Source organism: Rhinopithecus roxellana, chromosome 9 (assembly GCF_007565055.1).
Source record: "Rhinopithecus roxellana isolate Shanxi Qingling chromosome 9, ASM756505v1, whole genome shotgun sequence".
Classification (NCBI taxonomy): Eukaryota; Metazoa; Chordata; class Mammalia; order Primates; family Cercopithecidae; genus Rhinopithecus; species Rhinopithecus roxellana.
The window spans coordinates 1,025,079-1,045,541 of record NC_044557.1 but is presented as its reverse complement, the minus strand read 5'-3'; the positions used below and the strand labels follow the sequence as shown (position 1 = coordinate 1,045,541).

The 20,463-nt window shown below is 48.9% G+C and overlaps 1 protein-coding gene across 1 annotated transcript; it reads left to right on the top strand.

The window, feature by feature from the left end:
* Nucleotides 1-8,591: 8,591 nt before the first annotated feature.
* Nucleotides 8,592-16,355, top strand: STAR (steroidogenic acute regulatory protein). Its single transcript, XM_010385296.2, has 7 exons — nt 8,592-8,811; nt 10,926-11,039; nt 11,349-11,476; nt 13,569-13,727; nt 13,869-14,053; nt 14,698-14,791; nt 15,617-16,355. The coding sequence occupies exons 1-7, from the start codon at nt 8,748-8,750 to the stop codon at nt 15,728-15,730; spliced, it is 858 nt and encodes a 285-aa protein (XP_010383598.1). The 5' UTR covers nt 8,592-8,747; the 3' UTR covers nt 15,731-16,355.
* The last annotated feature ends 4,108 nt before the right edge of the window (nt 16,356-20,463 follow it).

Genomic DNA, 20,463 nt, shown 5'->3' with positions numbered 1-20,463 from the left:
TTTATAGTATTAACATTTTATGAGCTCGGGGGTTTTTTAAACTGCCCAAAATGCCTATAAACCGTTTGACTTCTGAACTGTTCATCATTGGACTGATTTTACAGTAGGTAATTTATGAGGAAACTATTGCACTTAATGGCTTATCTAATGTTTTGCCCATAATCTTACTGTTTAAAAGAATGTATTATTAACGACCCACATAAAGAGAAGAAAGAAATACCAACTTTTGAAAACCATGTCTGACTGCAGTAAGATATTCTGAAGTTCAGCAGAATGACAGCATTTGTTTTTCAAAGCCCCACTGCTTCAAAACATGTGACACCTCCAAGAAATAGGAATTTGTTACAGTTATCTTGTGTTTTGTTTTGTTTTTTAATTTTTTTATTATTATTATACTTTAATTTCTAGGGTACATGTGCACAACGTGCAGGTATGTTACATATGTATACATGTGCCATGTTAGTGTGATGTACCCATTAACTCGTCATTTACATTAAGTATATCTCCTAATGCTATCCCTCCCCCCATCCCCTCCCCACGATAGGCCCTGGTGTGTGATGTTCCCCTTCCTGTGTCCAAGTGATCTCATTGTTCAATTTCCACCTATGAGTGAGAACATGTGGTGTTTGGTTTTCTGTTCTTGCGATAGTTTGCTGAGGATGGTTTCCAGCTGCATCCATGTCCCTACACAGAACACAAATTCATCCTTTTTTATGGCTGCATAGTATTCCATGGTGTATATGTGCCACATTTTCTTAATCCAGTCTGTCACTGATGGACATTTGGGTTGATTCCAAGTCTTTGCTATTGTGAATAGTGCTGCAATAAACATACGTGTGCATGTGTCTTTATAGCAGCATGATGTATAATCCTTTGGGTACATACCCAGTAATGGGATGGCTGGGTCAAATGGTATTTCTAGTTCTAGATCCTTGAGGAATTGCCACACTGTTTTCCACAATGGTTGAACTAGTTTACAGTCCCACCAACAGTGTAAAAGCGTTCCTATTTCTCCATATCCTCTCCAGCACCTGTTGTTTCCTGATTTTTTAATTGCTATTCTAACTGGTGTGAGATGGTATCTCACTGTGGTTTTGATTTGCATTTCTCTGATGGCGAGTGATGATGAGCATTTTTTCATGTGTCTGTTGGCTGTATGAATGTGTTCTTTTGAGAAGTGTCTGTTCATATCCTTTGCCAACTTTTTGATGGGGTTGTTTGCTTTTTTCTTGTAAATTTGAGTTCTTTGTAGGTTCTGGATATTAGCCCTTTGTCAGATGAGTAGATTGCAAAAATTTTCTCCCATTCTGTAGGTTGCCTGTTCACTCTGATGGTAGTTTCTTTTGCTGTGCAGAAGCTCTTTAGTTTAATTAGATCCCATTTGTCAGTTTTGGCTTTTGTTGCCATTGCTTTTGGTGTTTTAGACATGAAGTCCTTGCCCATGCCTATGTCCTGAATGTTAGTACCTAGGTTTTCTTCTAGGGTTTTTATGGTTTTAGGTCTAACATTTAAGTCTCTAATCCATCTTGAATTAATTTTCATATAAGGAGTAAGGAAAGGATCCAGTTTCAGCTTTCTACTTATGGCTAGCCATCTTATGTTTTCAACATCCATCAATTCCCACTGTAATGGCAAGAGTTATGATTTACTCTTACATTAAATTCCAGGAATTTCCAAGCCATAGCAAGGTTTTAGTCATTGTGTGTAATGTCTTGCTTTAGACCTTTATCATACAGCCAACAGCCAAGACTTGGACCTAAAGGATGAAACTCTCCGGACTATCTGCAGCATTCTTAGTTCCTCAGCTGCCCAGTGTGATGGTTTGCCCTCACCTTACCCAAGCCAGTCTTTGCAGATACTGAAATCCAGTGCTTTCTTCCCCGATCATTGCTGGACTCTTGTATTATTAGGCTCCAGGATCAGTCCCATTTCATACCTTTTTTTTTTTTTTTTTTTTGGAGACGGAGTTTTGCTCTTGTTGCCCAGACTGGAGTACAATGGCACAATCTCAGCTTACTGCAACCTTCACCTCCCGGGTTCAAGCAATTCTGTCTCAGCCTCGTGAGTAGCTAGGATTATGGGCATGCGCCACCATGTCTGGCTAATTTTTTGTATTTTTAGTAGAGACGGGGTTTCTCCATGTTGGTCACGCTGGTCTTGAACTCCCGACCTCAGGTAATCCGCCTGCCTTGGCCTCCCAAAATGGTGGGATTACAGGCATGAGCCACTGCGCCCAGCCTATGTTTTATCTTTAATAGTTTCTTCCAGGCCAGTGGCTCACGCCTGTAATCCCAGCATGTTGTGAGGCTGAGGCGGGTGGATCACTTGAGTTCGGGAGTTCGAGACCAGCCTTACTAACATAGAAAAACCCCTTCTCTACTGAAAATACAAAATTAGCCGGGTGTGGTGGTGCACGCCTGTAATCCCAGCTACTCAGGAGGCTGAGGCAGGAGAATCGCCTGAACCTAGGAGGCGGATTTTGCTGTGAACCGAGATCACGCCAATGCACTCCAGCCTGGACAACAAGAGCGAAACTCCGTCTCAAACAAAACAAAACAAAAAAACTTCCAATTGGGGCTTCCCTTGAGATTGCTTTCAGGGTAGAAAAATAAATAAGGAAGATCTACCAAAGCCCCCTTTTTGGCCATCTTTAGTCTGAAATAATTGAATACAGCAACATAACTCTTACTCTTCTTTTTTTGCCCTTAGCCCTTGACCTTCTTAGACTGCATGCTCTTAGCTGAGTTTAAACCGCAGTATCTGCTCCCCTCCCTGCTCTGATGAAATCCCAACAGGCTCTGGATACTCAGCAGAACCAAGTACCCTCATCCTGTCCATTATGGAGGCTCAGGGAAGCCGGGTCAGGATGAGTCCTAGTGATACCACAGGTGAAGAAGGCTGGAAAGTATCATTTTCTTCATAGGAGTGTGGGTGGGCCAGGACGGGGAGGCCGAGCACAGTGCAGACAGCAGAAGGGGTAGGCCAGCAGGCAGAGTAGGCACGCCTGCGAAAGATGACTGACTGCACCTGGCCCAGAATTTCTTTTTTGAGTGGACTAGAATAGAAAATAGAGTGCAGGTGACTCATGCCTGTAATCCCAGCAGTTGGGGAAGCCGAGGCCGGTGAATCACTTGAGGTCAGGAGTTCGAGACCAGCCTGGGCAACATGGCGAAATATCTCTACCAAAAATACACAAAATTAGCCAGGCGTCGTGGGATGAGCCTGTGGTCCCATCTACTCAGGAGCAGACTGGGTGACAGTGAGACTCCGTCTCAAAAAAAAAAAAAAAAAAAACAGCCGGGCATGGTGGCTCATGCACCGTAATCCCAGCACTTTGGGAGGCCAAGGCAGGTGGATCACCTGAGGTCAGGAGTTCAAGACCAGCCTGACCAACATGGAGAAATCCCGTCTCTACAAAAAATATAAAATTAGCAGGGCGTGGTGGCACATGCCTGTAATTCCAACTACTTGGGAGGCTGAGGCAGGAGAATCGCTTGAATCTGGGAATCTGGGAGGCGGAGGTTGCAGTGAGCCAAGATTGCGCCATTGCACTCCAGCCTGAGCAACAAGAGCGAAACTCCGTCAAAAAAAAAAAAAAAAAAACGAAATCAAAGCGCATCACACATAATAAAGTTAGGACGTGTGAAACTTGATATCTGCATTTATGTAGATATTGGAGATGTAAAATAAATTTGTTACTGTGGCTGTCAGAAACATTTGAAAAATACTACCTTAATTTATAGTAATTTGTATGTGCTTATTTCAACTAGGAAGGAAAAGAGTATTTGCATCCACTGAGGTACGGAAAAAAAAAATTTTAAGTCCACGTTCATTTTCATGGCTTTCTTCTCAACTGCTGAAAATCACCTGTGCCCTGGATGGGGCTGAATCTGTCGATCTCTGTGCTTAACACATGCTATTCCCCGAAATCTCCATGAATCCTCCTCTCACTATCTTCAGATCTCTGTCACATGCCCCTCCCTTGACTGCCTCTTTAAAATAGCATCCCTGGCTGAGTGCGGTAGCTCATGCCTGTAATCCCAGCACTTTGGGAGGCCAAGGTGAGTGGATCACCTACGGTCAGGAGTTCAAGACCAGTCTGACCAATATAATGAAACCCCATCTCTACTAAAAATACAAAAATTAGCTGGGCATGGTGGCACACACCTGTAATCCCAGCTACTTGGGAGGTTGAGACAAGAGACTTGCTTGAACCTGGGAGGCGGAGGTTGCGGTGAGCCGAGATCGCGCCATTGCACTCCAGCCTGGGCAACGAGTGAAACTCTGTCTCAAAAAAAAAAAAAAAAAATCTGGAAAAGCATCCCAGGAAAACATGGTGATGAGGGGTGGGGTTGGACAGGGAGCTGGGTGCCTGTCAGGGTTGCTGGAAGTAAAGATTTTCTTCTACCTGTTTTCCTCCTAATTGCCCTCCAGGCAGATGTGGGCTGCAGTGCCCACCCCCATCGTGCACGTCACCCTATAGGGGTCCTGTGGATAATGGGAGCAAGAGACTGCTTTAAGGGTGCTTGATTTTACCAGTTAAGCTGATCTTGTACTCACCCAAGTGGCCAAAGATCAAAAGTTAATTTTCCAGCCAAGTGTGGTGGTTCACGCCCTGTAATCCCAGCACTTTGGGATGCTGAGGCCACATGGAATGACCCAAGCTCCCCCTGACAACCAGCTCGCAGCCCTCAGAGCCTCCTTGGCTCTACCTGGGACACCCTCACCCCATCAACTCTCTATTTTCAACCCCCTCCACAAACCTAGTTAACTCCCAATCATACTTTCCAGAAGCCTTCCATAACACTCCTCCCTCCGCCATAGAATTAGGGGTTCCATCATCTCTACTTCCAAAACACCTCGTCTGCCCTATGACTGTCCATACTGGGTCTATGGTTCAATTCATATAGCCCTAACTTTAGAGGGAGGGAGGGAGGGAGGAAGGAAGGAGGGAAGGAGGGAGGAAGCACCCCGCTCCCTGTCCAACCCCACCCTTCACCCCCATGTTTTCCTGGGTTGCTTTTCCAGATTTTTTTTTGTTTTTTGTTTTTTGTTTTTTTGAGACAGAGTTTCACTCTTGTTGCCCAGGCTGGACTGCGATGGCGCGAAGGAAGGGAGGGAGGGAGGGAAGGAGGGAGGAAGAAAGGGAGGGAGGGAGGGAGGGAAGGAGGAAGGAAGGGATTGGAATCCCCTTTTCTGCTCCAAAGCCCTGGCTGTCTCACCTGACCTGGGGGCCTTCCGCTCCCGCATGGCACATGCACACCACCTGAGCTGGCTCCCTGGCTCTCCTTCCCCATGGCCTGCCGTGGTCATCTGGCCTTCTTTCTTGGAAGCTCTGCCCTCATCAAAAAGCAGAGCCAGATACAGATGGTCCAGAACCAGAGGAAATTCCCAGACCCCTCTCACCAATTTACTGCTCTGAGGGATGGAGAGAGTTAATGAGTCATTCTGCCTGGAAAGGATGAGGAAGAGAGCCTTGGTCCTTGCAGAGGTCACTCAGCACCACCTCCCAACCGCCTCCCTGGGAGTCAGTGGCAGCCTCTGACATCAGCCACAGCCATAGGCTCTATCCTCTTTCTTTCTCCCACACCACCTCCACCCCTTTCAGAATGGCCATAATTCTCCACAGGAAGGCAGCAGCAGGGCCTTGATCATCATCTGCATGGCCTGTCCCATAATAACTGCTTCCCCACTCCCCCCACCTCGCTGAGGCAAGCCTGCAGGCACACATGTGCAGGAGGGGCACGTGCCCCAGCAGATCAGAGGGAGGAGCTGGGGGAGCTGGCGCCCCACCTGCCCAGCTCATCCTCTGCACCTCCTCTCTGAAAGGTAGAGGGCCTACGCACAGGCTGGCGCGGGGGGAGAGGCCCTGCTGTCTTTCTTGGCGACTCTGTGAGGGCGGGAAACAATGCTTTTGGGCAGGTTTCCTGAGTCTAAAGATGTACCTGCACCCCTAGCTGCTTTCCCAGTTGGTCACTCAACAGAGGAGGAGCACACCAGGTGCAGTGGCTCACTTTGGGAGGCCAAGGCAGGAGGATGGCTTGACCCCAGGAGTTCAAGACCGCCCGGGTAACATAGCAAGACCCCATCTTTATTTTTAAAAATTAAAAAAAAAAAAGTTTTAATAGAGAAGGAGCAAGAGTCCCCTGTGTCTCTGCTAGAGGTGAGTGCTGAGGGTGGGGACAGCGTTTAAGGGGGAAAGTGGACCCAGCACCTGCCTTGGGGAAATAATTCCACAAAAGAGACAAGCAAACACACACAAACCATTCAACAAATCAGGATCAGAGCTAAGCCCCTCGAGTGATACTGACAGTAAGGGTGTGGTGGGAGGAGCCAGCATTCCAGAAGATGGTCTAGGAAGGTTTCCTGGAGGGGAAGGTTTCCGGGAGGAGAAGGTTTTGAGGAACGGGCTGGGTGCCTCTGGGTGGCCTCTGCTCCCAGGATCCCCCGACTGTATCACCGAGGTGGAAATCGGGGGCCGAGGGGACGACTCCCCTGTTCTATATGGGCTCCAAGCGCCAGGCCTGGTTCTGAGCAGATCCTGTCCCTTTCACCCTATCTGGAGTGGGGGAGACAGCAAGACTGCATGGGACCCTGGCACTGCTCCCCATTTTTAGGGCTACGTTCTGCCTCTGCGAGGTGGTGGCAGGACACAGAACTCCCTCACACAGGGAGCAGGGCCTGGGCCAGGGGCAGTTCCAGTGTGAGTTTTTCCACTCCCAATATTCTTGCCCAATGAATCTGGCTTAAAAGCAGCCACAAGGTCACTGTAAAGGGAAGAAATTCCGTCAGAGCCCAGCACATGCTGCGCCAGGGTGAGGGTGAGTGGGAAATGCAGAAGCCTCGCGGGGCCTTGCAGCCTGACAGGGCCCCTAAAGTGCAAAGACTAGGGTGAACACCCCAATGCCCTGTCTTTTCTTTTTTTTTTTTTTTTTTGCGACGGAGTCTCGCTCTGTCATCCAGGCTGGAATGCAATGATGTGATCTCAGCTCACTGCAATCTCCACCTCCCAGGTTCAAGCAATTCTCCTGCCTCAGCCTCCTGAGTAGCTGGGATTACAGGCGCCTGCCACCACACCAGGCTACCTGGCTAATTTTTGTTTTTTTGGTTTTTGCTTTTGTTTTGAGACAGAGTCTTGCTCTGTCACCCAGGCTGGAGTGCAGTGGCGCGATCTTGGCTCACTACAACCTCTGCCTCCCGGGTTCAAGTGATTCTCCTGCTTCAGTCTCCTGAGTAGCTGGGATTACAGGCATACGCTGCCACTCCCGGCTAATTTTTGTATTTTCAGTAGAGATGGGGTTTCACCATGTTGGTCAGGCTGGTCTCAAACTCCTGACTTTGTGATCTGCCCGCCTTGGCCTCTCAAAGTGCTGGGATTACAGGCATGAGCCACCGCGCCCAGCCCATGCCCTGTCTTTTCAAGCTTTCAGCACATACCAAGACCCCCAGCCCAGCTCACCCAGACAAAGCTACTGGGGGGAAAGTGTGAGGAAGGGTGTGGGCGTAGCCCAGGCCCTCATCTTCTCTCTGCTGTAAGCTGATAGGGCTGCACCCCCAACTCAGCCGTGAGAGGTCATCCTTGCTCCAGCACAGACCCCTGTGAGGAACCCTCACTCAGAACAGGACTTTGGGAAAGGTGATTTCTATAAATGGATGAGTAAATGAATGGACAATTGAATATGCCCAGTGTCCTGGGGACCGCAGGAGGAACTGTGTACAGATGGCTTGAAGGCCAGAGGCTTGGGTTGTTGTCCTGGCCCTGCCACTGGCCAGCTGTTTGACCTTGAACAAGTCAGTTCCACTCTGTGGACTTCAGGGTCGTCTCCCAGAAGAACAGCCATACGGTCTCTACTGCCTGGTAAACACCCTGGCTCACTCTCCCGAGACGGTGGTTCTCATAGTGTGTAGTCCACACAACACCTGCATTGCAACCACTGGGTATTTATTTATTTATTTATTTATGATGGAGTCTCACTCTGTCGCCCAGGCTGGAGTGCAGTGGTGCAATCTTGGCTCACTGCAACTCTGCCTCCTGGGTTCAAGTGATTCTCGTGCCTCAGCCTCCGGAGTAGCTGGGACTACAGGGGCCTGCCACCTCGCCTGGCTAATTTTTTGTACTTTTAGTAGAGATGAGGTTTCACTATGTTGGCCATGCTGGTCTCGAACGCCTGATCTCAAGTGATCTGCCCACCTGGGCCTTCCAAAGTGCTGGGGTTATAGGCGTAAGCCACCCTGCCTGGCCAAGGGAAGCTTTTTTCTTTTCTTTTCTCTTTTTTTTAGCGCATGTTTCTGAGCCTCAATTCCAGATCAGCTGAGCCTGGAGTTTCTGTAGACAAGGGCTAGAAATCTGCACTTTAAACTCTTGAAAACCACTATGTGCCTTCATCTAAGCTGCCCCTGCTTCTCTCCCCTCCATCCCTCCAGCCTGGCCCTGTCCTCCTCACTCTCCCCTGCACCCTCCCCCACCCCCCGCTCCCCACAAACGGCCAAAGCAGCAGTGTGAGGCAATCGCTCTATCCTTGACCCCTTCCTTTGCACAGTGAGTGATGGCATTTTTATCTCCTGATGATGATGCACAGCCTTCAGCGGGGGGCATTTAAGACGCAGATTACCAGGTCCAGGCTGCAGCTGCGGGACTCAGAGGCGAAGCTTGAGGGGCTCAGGAAGGACGAAGAACCACTTCTTGAGAGAAGAGGCAGCAGCAGCGGTGGCAGCGACCCCACCACTGTCACATTTGCCAGGAAACAATGCTGCTAGCAACATTCAAGCTGTGCGCCGGGAGCTCCTACAGACACATGCGCAACATGAAGGGTGAGCGCTGCGGGAAGGAGGCAATGAGGGGTTGGCCAGCTCTCAGCGGATGAGGCTCAGGCCACCCAATTCTGATCCTAGTTGTGCCTCTTACTGGGTGAACGTGGGCAAGTTTCTTCCCTTCTTGAATTTCAGTTTTCCCCTTGGAAGAAGTGGGCTGGTTACTAAGATACATCCCTTCCAGATTCTGTAATTTCTGGTCTTCCCTCTAGGACTCCAATCTTTTTTTCTCCTTTTCTTTCATTTTTAATCTTTTTCTTTCTTTCTTCCCTCCTTCCTTCTTCCTTTCCTTTCTTCCTTCCCCTTTTCCTTCGTTCGTTCTTTTTTTCTTTTTTTTTTGTTTGAATCAAGGTCTCTGTCACGGAGGCTGGAGTACAGTGGAACAATCATAGCTCACTGCAGTCTCAAACTCATGGGCTCAAACCGTCCTCCCACCTCAGCCTCTTGAGTAGCTGGGACTACAGGCGTGCACCACCATAACAAGCTAGTTTTATTTATTTATTTATTTTTATTTTTATTAGAGATAAAGTCTTGCTGTATTGGTCATGCTGGTCTTGACCTCCTGGGCTCAAGGGATTCTCCCACCTTGGCCTCCCAAAGTGCTGGGATTACAGGTGTGAGCCACCACACCTGGCTTACTTTATTTATTTTGAGGCGGAGTCTCACTCTGTTGCCCAGCCTGGAGTGCAGTGGCACGATCTCGGCTCATTGCAACCTCCGCCTCCCGGGTAGCTGGGATTACAGGTACACGCCACGATGCCTGACTAATTTTTGTATTTTTAGTAGAGATACGGTTTCACCTTGTTGACCAGGCTGGTCTTGAACTCCTGACCTCAGGTGATCCGCCTCCCAAACTGCTGGGATTATAGGCATGAGCCATGGCGCTCAGCCTATTTTATTTTTGAGGCAGAGTCTCACTCTGTTGCCTAGGCTGGAGTACAGTGGCACTATCTTGGCTCAATGCAGCCTCTGCCTCCTGGGTTCAAGCAATTCTCCTGCCTCAGCCTCCTGAGTGGCTGGGACCACAGGCATGCACCACCATGCCCGGCCATCTTTCTTGAACTATTCCTGACTTTGCCTTCCTTCAGAGCTGGACAAGGCTTGTAGCAGGGGTACCCAGGAAAGTCTTGCCCACAGTGCCAGAGTAACTATTAGACTTGACTCTCACAGGCAAAAAAAAGATGGAGGAGAAGAGAGACAGGGGAGTAAGACAGGAGGGCAAGGTAAAGAGAGAAGACGGTGGGGCTGGGAAGACTTATCATTGAATACCCAGAAAGGGACAGAAACCAGCTACAAGAAGCTACTTTTGTAGAGCTGATTAGCATCCAAGGTCATTTGAATCCCCTGCTGCCACTGAAGGGTACACAAGTCAATCTAGACACGATCTTTCCAATTACACTGGATTGAATTAGCTACCTTTAGAGTGAGAAGCCATGCTTACCTCTGCAGCTGGCAGTGGGGTTGTCCTCACTAGATGGACAGGACTTCCCTGGCCCAGAATCCAGGGGCACACAGAGCAGCTTATGGCATGCAAGCACACAGACTCATGGAAGCACAGATTCATGCAATCAGATTCAGGCAAGCACACAGACCTCATGCAAACACACAGACTCATGGAAGCACAGATTCATGCAAGCACACAGACCTCATGCAATCACAGATTCATGCAATGCAAGCAGATTCAGGCAAGCACAGACTCATGTAACCACAGACTCATGCAAGCACACAGAGCTCATGCAAGCTCACAGACTCATGCAAGCACACAGACCTCAGGAGTTGTATTCTCCTTATGAAGGAGGGTTCTTCTGGTTGTTTGAACACAGCTTCTTCCCCTTTTAGGGACAGAAACTCCAGCAGGCTCTGGTATAGCCCGTCTCCAGGCAGGGCCAGGCCTGACCACCCCAGATGGAAGGCAGATTTCTGGACCCTGGAGCACTGCGGTGGGAGTTGGGGGCCTGGCTGTAGTTCAGATCCCTGCTAGAATCCTGTGTGCTCCTGAGCAAGTCACTGCCCTCTCCAAGCCAACTTCCTAATTTGTGACAAGATGAGGGGGTGGAATGGTCCATCTCTAAGGGGCTTTCCAGCTCCTAGACAAGGGTTCTTCCCTTCTGCAGGGCTAAGGCAACAGGCTGTGATCGCCATCGGCCAGGAGCTGAACCGGAGGGCCCTGGGAGGCCCCAACCCTAGCACGTGGATTAGCCAGGTTCGGCGGCGGAGCTCTCTGCTTGGTAAGTGCTGAGGCTTCTGGGCTCCTGGGGCTGGCAGGAGGCTCCCGGGAGGTGATGTGGTGCGTGTGGCCTGGGCTCCCCTCCTGCCCTTCCTTCATTTTGAAAGGACGTTCCCAGCCTAGAGTTCCTCAAGGCCAGATCCCCCTCCGGTCACCTGTGGTGGCTGTGTCTAACTCGAACAGCAGGCTGGTCCCTATGGCTTCAGTCCAGTCTCTTCAGAATAATGAGCAGACCCAGAGCTCCAGGGATGAGAGCTGGTGGAGGCTGGGAGAAGAAGGAAGCTCTGTCTCTCTTTGGCTGTGTACCCAGGTTCTCGGCTGGAAGAGACTCTCTACAGTGACCAGGAGCTGGCCTATCTCCAGCAGGGGGAGGAGGCCATGCAGAAGGCCTTGGGCATCCTTAGCAACCAGGAGGGCTGGAAGAAGGAGAGCCAGCAGGTAAGCGTGGGGGAGAAGCCTGTGGTTCCTCCATGCTCTACTGCCATCCTCAAGGCCAGCTGGGGTTACTGTTCTTCCCAGAATTCCTGTCTCATGCAGCAGTCACTGGGTAGCAAGTGGTTTTAACTTGAGAACTCTCCTTTCCTGAGAATATATCCTCAGATAATGCTCTTCCCCCAGAAAAGACACCCTGGAGAGTCCTGTTTGAGAAACACTATTCCTGTGTCCTTAGCTATAGAATAGGATTGCATTGTGCACCCACTTGGCAGAGACCATGCAAGGGGGACTCCAAGTGCGAGTGAGGCCTCATCGCCCTGGGTCATATATCCCAACGACGCCAAAGTGCACTGTCTGTGCTGTCAGCCCACGTGTGGCTGGGCTGGCAGGGGTGATGTGGGCTCACTCTACAACAGGCCTGGACTAGAACACAGAGTGGTCCACAGCCTTCTGGGGTTCTCTGCGCTTGAGCACTGACCCATCACTGGGGACAGTAACCAGGTTCACGGTAAAGGCTGGCAGCTCTGTTATGGAGATTTTGGTGGCTTTACCTTCAGCAAAAGCTGACAAGCTGCCCACTACCCAAAGTTCAGGTAGAACCCCTCCTTCCCTAAGTTCTCAGAGTAACGGAGTTAACAGACTACTAGTTTGGCAGTCAAGGAACCTGGGACTTAGGTCGGCACTGCTCTTAGCTAAGGGTCCCTGGGCCAATCACTGACCTTCTCTGGCCTCACATTCTTCTGATGTGGAATGAGGTACTGAACTAAAACAAATCTTGAAGATCCCATTCAACATTCTATGTATCTAATCAAGCTGGTGTAAACCACTTTTCCTATTCCCAGGTTTCTCTCGGGATTTTTTTTTTTTTTTTTTTTTTTTTTTTGAGGCGGAGTCTCGCTCTGTCGCCCGGACTGGAGTGCAGTGGCCAGATCTCAGCTCACTGCAAGCTTCGCCTCCCGGGTTTACGCCATTCTCCTGCCTCAGCCTCCCAAGTAGCTGGGACTACAGGCGCCCACCACCTCGCCCGGCTAGTTTTTGTATTTTTAGTAGAGACGGGGTTTCACCGTGTTAGCCAGGATGGTCTCGATCTCCTGACCTCGTGATCCGCCCGTCTCGGCCTCCCAAAGTGCTGGGATTACAGGCTTGAGCCACCGTGCCCGGCCCTCTTGGGATCTTTGAGCTTCTGAAGTCAAGTAAGAGTCTTTTCAGTTGGACCTACCCATACCACCATCATTCCCCACCAAGACAAAGGGTCCAGGGGAGCTGGGTGCAGTGGCTCACACCTGGAGGATGAGATGGGAGAACTGCCTGAGCCTAGGAGTCTGAGACCAGCCTGGGCAATACAGGGAGATCTCATCTCTACAAAAAATTTAAAAATTAGCTAGGTGTAATGGTACATGCCTATAGTCCCAGGTACTTGGGAGGCTGAGGCAGGAGGATTTGAGCCCAGGAGGTTGAGGCTGCAGTGACCCGTGATTGTGCCACTACACTCCAGCCTGGGCAATAGAGCAAGACTCTGTCTCAAAAAAACAAGAAATCTTTAAAAGGGTCCAGTGGCAGCAGGTAACTTCCTCCACTTGTCAGCAAATGCACAAGGCAACAATGATTACTGACTCTGTCTTAGGACAGTTCCAGGCTTCCTCGTGTTCAGCTTGGAGTTCCTTTGCTGTACCCCTCCCCACCTTGCCTTGTATCGCCTATGAGATCTAGATAACAATATACATATATAAAATATATATATATATATATATATATATATTATTTTTTTGAGACGGAGTCTCACTCTGTCATTCAGGCTGGAGTGCAGTGGCGTGATCTCCGCTCACTGCAACCTCTGCCACCCGGGTTCAAGCGATTCTCCTGCCTCAGCTTCCCAAGTAGCTGGGATTACAGGTGCCTGCCACCATGCCTGGCTAATTTTTGTAGTTTTAGTAGAGACAGGGTTTCACCATCTTGGCCAGGCTGGTCTCAAACTCCTGACCTTGTGATCCATCCGCCTTGGCCTCCCAAAGTGCTGGGATTATAGGCGTGACACACCGCGCCTGGCCAAGAATATTTTTGTCTAACCACCTTCTGCGGCTCCTTTCTCTGACAGGACAATGGGGACAAAGTGATGAGTAAAGTGGTCCCAGATCTGGGCAAGGTGTTCCGGCTGGAGGTCGTGGTGGACCAGCCCATGGAAAGGCTCTATGAAGAGCTGGTGGAGCGCATGGAAGCAATGGGGGAGTGGAACCCCAATGTCAAGGAGATCAAGGTGAGCAAAGTCCAGGTGCGGGTGGCAGGGGCCCAGGAAAGCCCAGTGTGAATGCTGTATCAAAGAGAGGACCCCTAGCTGTGGGGGGTGCTTAGCCCAACACGGGCTGAGTCGTGATTCTGGTTCCCCATGGCCTGGTAGGTCCTGCAGAAGATTGGAAAAGATACATTCATTACTCACGAGATGGCTGCAGAGGCAGCAGGAAACCTGGTGGGGCCCCGTGACTTTGTGAGCGTGCGCTGTGCCAAGCGCCGAGGCTCCACCTGTGTGCTAGCTGGCATGGCCACAGACTTCGGAAACATGCCTGAGCAGAAGGGTGTCATCAGGTAATACGGGCAGCAGGTTCCAAACCCCCCTCTTCTAACACAGGCCTGCAGGTGCACACCCAAGCATGTGGACTGCATCCCCAGCTCCAAGAAACCAACCCTTGGTGCACCCATGGCTTCCTTCTACAAAAGAACATACTTATTTACCAAAGGAGGGACAAAGACAAGATAGGCCCTACTTCGACAGCCAAACAGCTTGTCCTGACCCTCCCAGAAAGTTTAAGAACTTAATCATTTGCTGAAGCATGGGGCAGGGCTGAGGTTCAGCTGGTACGCTCAGGTACAGCTGTAATGTCGACTAAAATATTGAAATAATCCATACCACTCAGTACACCATGGCCTCCTGAATTTCCCAAGGCCCCAGCCCAGCCACCAGCCTGAATCCTTTCCCTGACCTCCCTGTAATCCAGTAACTAAAGGGCACAAGAGGCCTCAGGGGCCGCTCCAGCTACAAGCAGCCTTTATTCTGATGAGCTGGTAACCATGCCAATTGCCAAATAATTACCCTTTGCAAAGGGCACTTCCCTGATAAAACTTAGAAAAGCAAGGTACTGTAGAAACGTGTATCTGTGGTACTGGTGTAAGCAGCCGGTGCAAGAGAGAACTCACAACTGTCCTCCTGACTTGACTTCTCCATTTGCCAGGGCGGAGCACGGTCCCACTTGCATGGTGCTTCACCCACTGGCTGGAAGTCCCTCGAAGACCAAACTTACGTGGCTACTCAGCATCGACCTCAAGGTGAAGGGCATGAGAGGGGGATCCGGAGGGCAGGTGGTAGTGAGAAAAACAGGCTCTTCCCATCCCCCCCATGCAACAGAAAGAATCCTCTTCTATTCTGATAGAATCACAGGCTGTAAGACAGGGAAGGGCCTTGAGTGATGGCCTAACTGCTGCTCTACCATCTTCAAAGCCTGTGATGGCTCCCTCTTTTTTTTTTTTTTGGTGACAGGGTCTCACTCTGTCACCCAGGCTGGAGTGCAATGGTGTGGTCTCGGCTCACTGCAAGTTCTGCCTCCTGGGTTCAAGCGATTCTTCCGCCTCAGCCTCCCGTGTAGCTGGGACTATAGGCGTGAGCCACCACACCCAGCTAATTTTTGTATTTTTAGTAGAGACGGGGTTTCACTATGTTGGCCAGGCTGGTCTCAAACTCCTGACCTCATGATCTGCCTGCCTTCCGAAGTGCTGGGATTACAGGCGCGAGCCATTGTGCCCGGCCCTCTTCTGTCTCATAGTAAAGTTCAACTCTATATGTAGTTGCCATTTTAGAAAGAAGGAAACTTAGGTCCAGAGATCTGAAGGGTGAAAAAGGCAATATAACTTGTTCACGGTCACACAGCTGGGAAGACCAGGCTGAAACATCTTGTTGGCTAGTCTTGTGCTTCTGAAAGTCATGAGAGCAGAGCAGCAATGCAGTCCTCCCACCCTTGACCAGGCAACCCCAAGGCTGCAACTATTAACAGAGCTTGAAGACCAAGCCCCTGGCAGCCTGTTTGTGATAGGGCAGAGTGTCTACAGTGGGCCAAAACCCACAAGATGGCCAAATTCTCCTACCTCCTACTGCAGGGGTGGTTGCCCAAGAGCATCATCAACCAGGTCCTGTCCCAGACCCAGGTGGATTTTGCCAACCACCTGCGCAAGCGCCTGGAGTCCCGCCCTGCCTCTGAAGCCAGGTGTTGAAGACCAGCGGGCTATTCCCCAGTGTGCCCAGCTGCACTGGTATGCATGCTCATCAGGAGAATCCCTGCTGGAAGTCTGCAAGTCTAAGATCTCCATCTGGCGACAGTGGGATGGGTGGGGTTAGTGTTTAGAGTATGACACTAGGATTCAGATTGGTAAAAGTTTTTAGCACCAAGAAAACAGGGATGAGGCTCTTGGATTAAAAGGTAATTTAATTCACCGATTAGCAATGACATGAAGGTTAAGGCCCCTAAAATAATTGTAAAACTCTTTTTCTGGTCCCTTACATTCCCACCTAAAACCATCTTTAAAATGCTAGTGGCTGATATGGGTGTGGGGGATGCTAACCACAGGGCCTGAGAGGTCTTGCTTTATGGGCTCAAGAATGCCATGCGCTGGCAGTGCGTGTGTACAAAGCAGAATCTCAGAGTGTCTCCTGCAGCCCTCTGCTCCTCCCATTCACTGCACAGCAACACCACAGAACAAGCAGCACCCCACAGTGGGTGCCTTCCAGAAATCTAGTCCAAGCTTTCTCTATGGAAAAAGACAAAACTAATTAGTAGACAGGTTTCCCTATTGCTTCCATAGGCACCAGTCAGAATAAAGAATCATAATTCACACAAAACATCAGTCTGTATGTTTTAATATTGTACTGTTAAAAAAAATCTATGCGGCTGGGCACGGTGGCTCATGCCTGTAATCCCAGCATTTTGGGAGGCCGAGGTGGCTGGATCACAAGGTCAGGAGACCGAGACCATCCTGGCCAACATGGTGAAACCCCGTCTCTACTAAAATACAAAAAATTAGCTGGCTATGGTGGTGCACACCTGTAGTCATAGCTACTTGGGAGGCTGAGGCAGGGGAATCGCTTGAACCTGGAAGGCGGAGGTTGTCGTGGGCCGAGATTGTGCCACTGCACTCCAGCATGGGTAACAGAGTGAGACTCCGTCTCAAAAAAAAAAAAAAAAAAAAATCTATGCTAGTAGATTACAACTTCACACTAGAGGAATCCTGGACAAAGCTTTCAATTAGTCAAACTAAATTAGTCAGGCTCATTAAAAGGAAAAGAACTACTGGGAAATTATGCAATTCAATTATTTAGACTCTTGTTACCAGGATCCTTCATAAAAATTTAATTTCCATAATCACAACCTACATGAGTTTTTAAATTTTTCTTTTTTTTTTTTTTGAGACAGAGTCTTGCTTCGTCACCCAGGCTGGAGTGCAGTGGCACAATCTCGGCTCACTATAAGCTCCGCCTCCTGGTTCACGCCATTCTCCTGCCTTAGCCTCCCGAGTAGCTGGGACTACAGGTGCCCGACACCATGCCTGGCTAATTTTTTTGTTGTATTTTTCAGTAGAGACAGGGTTTCACCATGTTGGTCAGGCTGGTCTCGATCTCCTGACCTCATGATCCACCCACCTCAGCCTCCCAAAGTCCTGGGATTACAGGCGTGAGCTACCGTGCCCAGCCGAGTTCTTAAAGAATTCTATAAGCAATAGCTGATTAATGGGCCCTGGAAGAGGAAGATTATAACTGAGAATGTTTATTTACCTAATTAAAATGAAAGGCAGTGCCAAATATGAGAGAATAAACAATATTAGTTAACATTTCTGTTATTTATGATGCCAGTTATTAGTAAGATAATTCCACAGCTGTCAACTTTGTTTGGGGCTGGCAACTTCTCTGCTTAAATAGGCTGAAGTTTAGTATTTTGGGAGAAGTGGCTGGAAGAAGGGGTAATATGGTGAAAGCAAATTCCCTTTCCCAAAAGTCAAGAGAATTTATGCGAGGTGGCTCCCGCCTGTAATCCCAACCCTTTGGAAGGCCAAGGCAGGTGATCGCCCGAGGGTGCGAGACCAGCCTGACTAACATGGAGAAACCCCGTCTCTACTAAAAATACAAAATGAGCTGGGCGTGGCGGTGCATGCCTGTAATCCCAGCTACTTGTGAGGCTGAGGCAGGAGAATCGCCTGAACCCGGGAGGTGGAGGTTGCAGTGGGCCAAGATCGAGCCACTGTACTCCAGTCTGGGCAACAGAGCGAGGCTGTCTAAAAAAACAAAACAAAACAAAACAAAAAAAACAAAATTACACACACACACACACACACACACACACACACACACTGGGATGGGAGGGTAGGGAGGATGAAAAAAATCACCATCACCACCTGAAGGTTTTCCATTCTTGTTTTAACAGCACTGATGATTTGCACCATTTGGAGACAGAACTCTGGCTTATTTATTAGAAAGCAGGAACTGGGCACGGTGGTGCCCACCCACAATGCCAGCTACTCTGAAGGCTGAGGTGGGAGAACTGCTGGAGGGCAGTTCGAAACTAGTCTGGGCAAGATAGTAAGACCTCATCTCAAAAAAAAAAAGACAAAGGAGTTGATGAAACCAAATTATGACAAACTAAATTAAAAAACAGCATTAGTGGGAACACTGTGGTATTTATTGAGGTATTAAAATTTTACAACTAGTAGAGGTATTTATTATAATTTATTCGGATTGTTTCTTAGTTTATTTTTGGCATGGATAAAATGATTATCTAAGTGCTTCAGAGTTGAGAGAGGCTAGTTGTAGAGAAGTATTTCTCAAATGGAATTATCATCCACTACCAGCTAAGAGAAAACAGTTACGGCCGGGCGCGGTGGCTCAAGCCTGTAATCCCAGCACTTTGGGAGGCCGAGACGGGCGGATCACGAGGTCAGGAGTTTGAGACCATCCTGGCTAACACGGTGAAACCCCGTCTCTACTAAAAAATACAAAAAAAACTAGCCGGGCGAGGTGGCGGGTGCCTGTAGTCCCAGCTACTCGGGAGGCTGAGGCAGGAGAATGGCGGGAACCCAGGAGGCGGAGCTTGCAGTGAGCTGAGATCCGGCCACTGTACTCCAGCCTGGGCGGCAGAGCGAGACTCCGTCTCAAAAAAAAAAAAAAAAAGGTTTTTTTTTTTTTTTTTTTTTGAGACGGAGTCTGGCTGTCACCCAGGCTGGAGTGCGGTGGAAGGATCTCAGCTCACTGCAAGCTCCACCTCTCAGGTTCACGCCATTCTCCTGCCTCCGCCTCCCAAGTAGCTGGGACTACAGGCGCCCGCCTCGTCACCCGGCTAGTTTTTTGTATTCTTTAGTAGAGACGGGGTTTCACCGTATTAGCCACGATGGTCTCGATCTCCTGACCTTGTGATCCGCCCGTCTCGACCTCCCAAAGTGCTGGGATTACAGGCTTGAGCCACCGCGCCTGGCCTAAAGGTATCTTAAAGCAACATATATTCTAGTTTCAAGAGAACAGGCTGACAGTCAAGAAATGGGCTTTTAACAAACCCAATGGTTTGCTGGATTCTAATTGCCTCCTTCAAACTATGTAATTGTGCCTTTCTGGTCTCTGTGGAGATATTTTCCACTTGTTTAATTTTACACTGGAATAAAACAAGTTATCACTGTTGATCTGATTACAGAAACTATTTTATATAGGACTATGTGAAGAGTAGATATTCTCTGAGCCCTTCAAATGAACTGTATTAAAACACACATACACTTTTGATGTTTGAGAAGAACATCATTACCTGTAACTTTTGATTTGTGAAAATAAAATATATACAGAAAGCTAATTTTATAATTTAGATGGAGAGTGGGTATACAACTTAAATATGGTAATTTCTATTACAAAGAATTAACATTCAGCTTCCTCTAAATAACACCACCCTTATTTTCTTGGAGTCCCTCAAACTCCGATGACCTAGAAGCTTTATAACCAGGTCTGCCCTTGAAGACCAGCTCATGCATTAATAGGTGTCTAGGGCTGAGCCTCAGCCTCCAATCACACTCGACCTGTACACGTTTTCCTGTTCAGAGATACGGAGTGGCCAAATCAACGTGTCTGGGTGATTCATCAGGAGACAAATATATTAGTTAATGCTACTATGTTAAAATACCAATATTGTCTTGAAGTGTGGGAACTCTCTTAAACAGGAAAATGACAAGATATTCAGAAGAGCCACAGGCTTAACACGGTGACTCTGCAGCAGCATGTCACCCTCCATGTGGTGAGCCACTCTACCTATTAACCAAAGTAGAGAGGTAAATGCAGGAGAGTCTTTGGGCAATCCTGGGAAGGCTGTCTTTGCTGTAAGACTGATGTATTGAAAAAGAAAGACAGGCCGGGCGTGGCGGTTCACGCCTCTAATCCCAGCACTTTGGGAGGCTGAGGTGGGCAGATCATGAGGTCAGGAGATCGAGATCATCCTGGCTAACACAGTGAAACCCTGTCTCTACTAAAAATACAACAAAAAATTAACCACGTGTGGTGGCACGTGCCTGTAGTCCCACCTACTCAGGAGGCTGAGGCAGGAGAATTGCTTGAACCCGGGAGGCGGAAGTTGCAGTGAGCTGTGATTGTGCCACTGCACTCCAGCCTGAGTGACAGAGCGAGACTCCATCTAACAGAAACGAATAAAAAAAAAAAAAAAAAGGAAGACAAGGAAACTATATAGAAATCCAAAAGGAAGGTTTATTTTATTTTATTTTTTTTGGACACAGGGTCATGCTCTGTTGACCAAGCTGGAGTGCAGTGGTGCAAACATGGCACTGCAGCCTGGAACTCCTGGGCCCGAGGGATCCTCCCACCTAAGCCTCCAAAGTAGCTGGGACTACTAGCATGTATCATCACGTCTGGCTAATTTTTTACTGAGAAGGGGTCTTACTATGTTGCCCAGGCGGTCTTGAACTCCTGG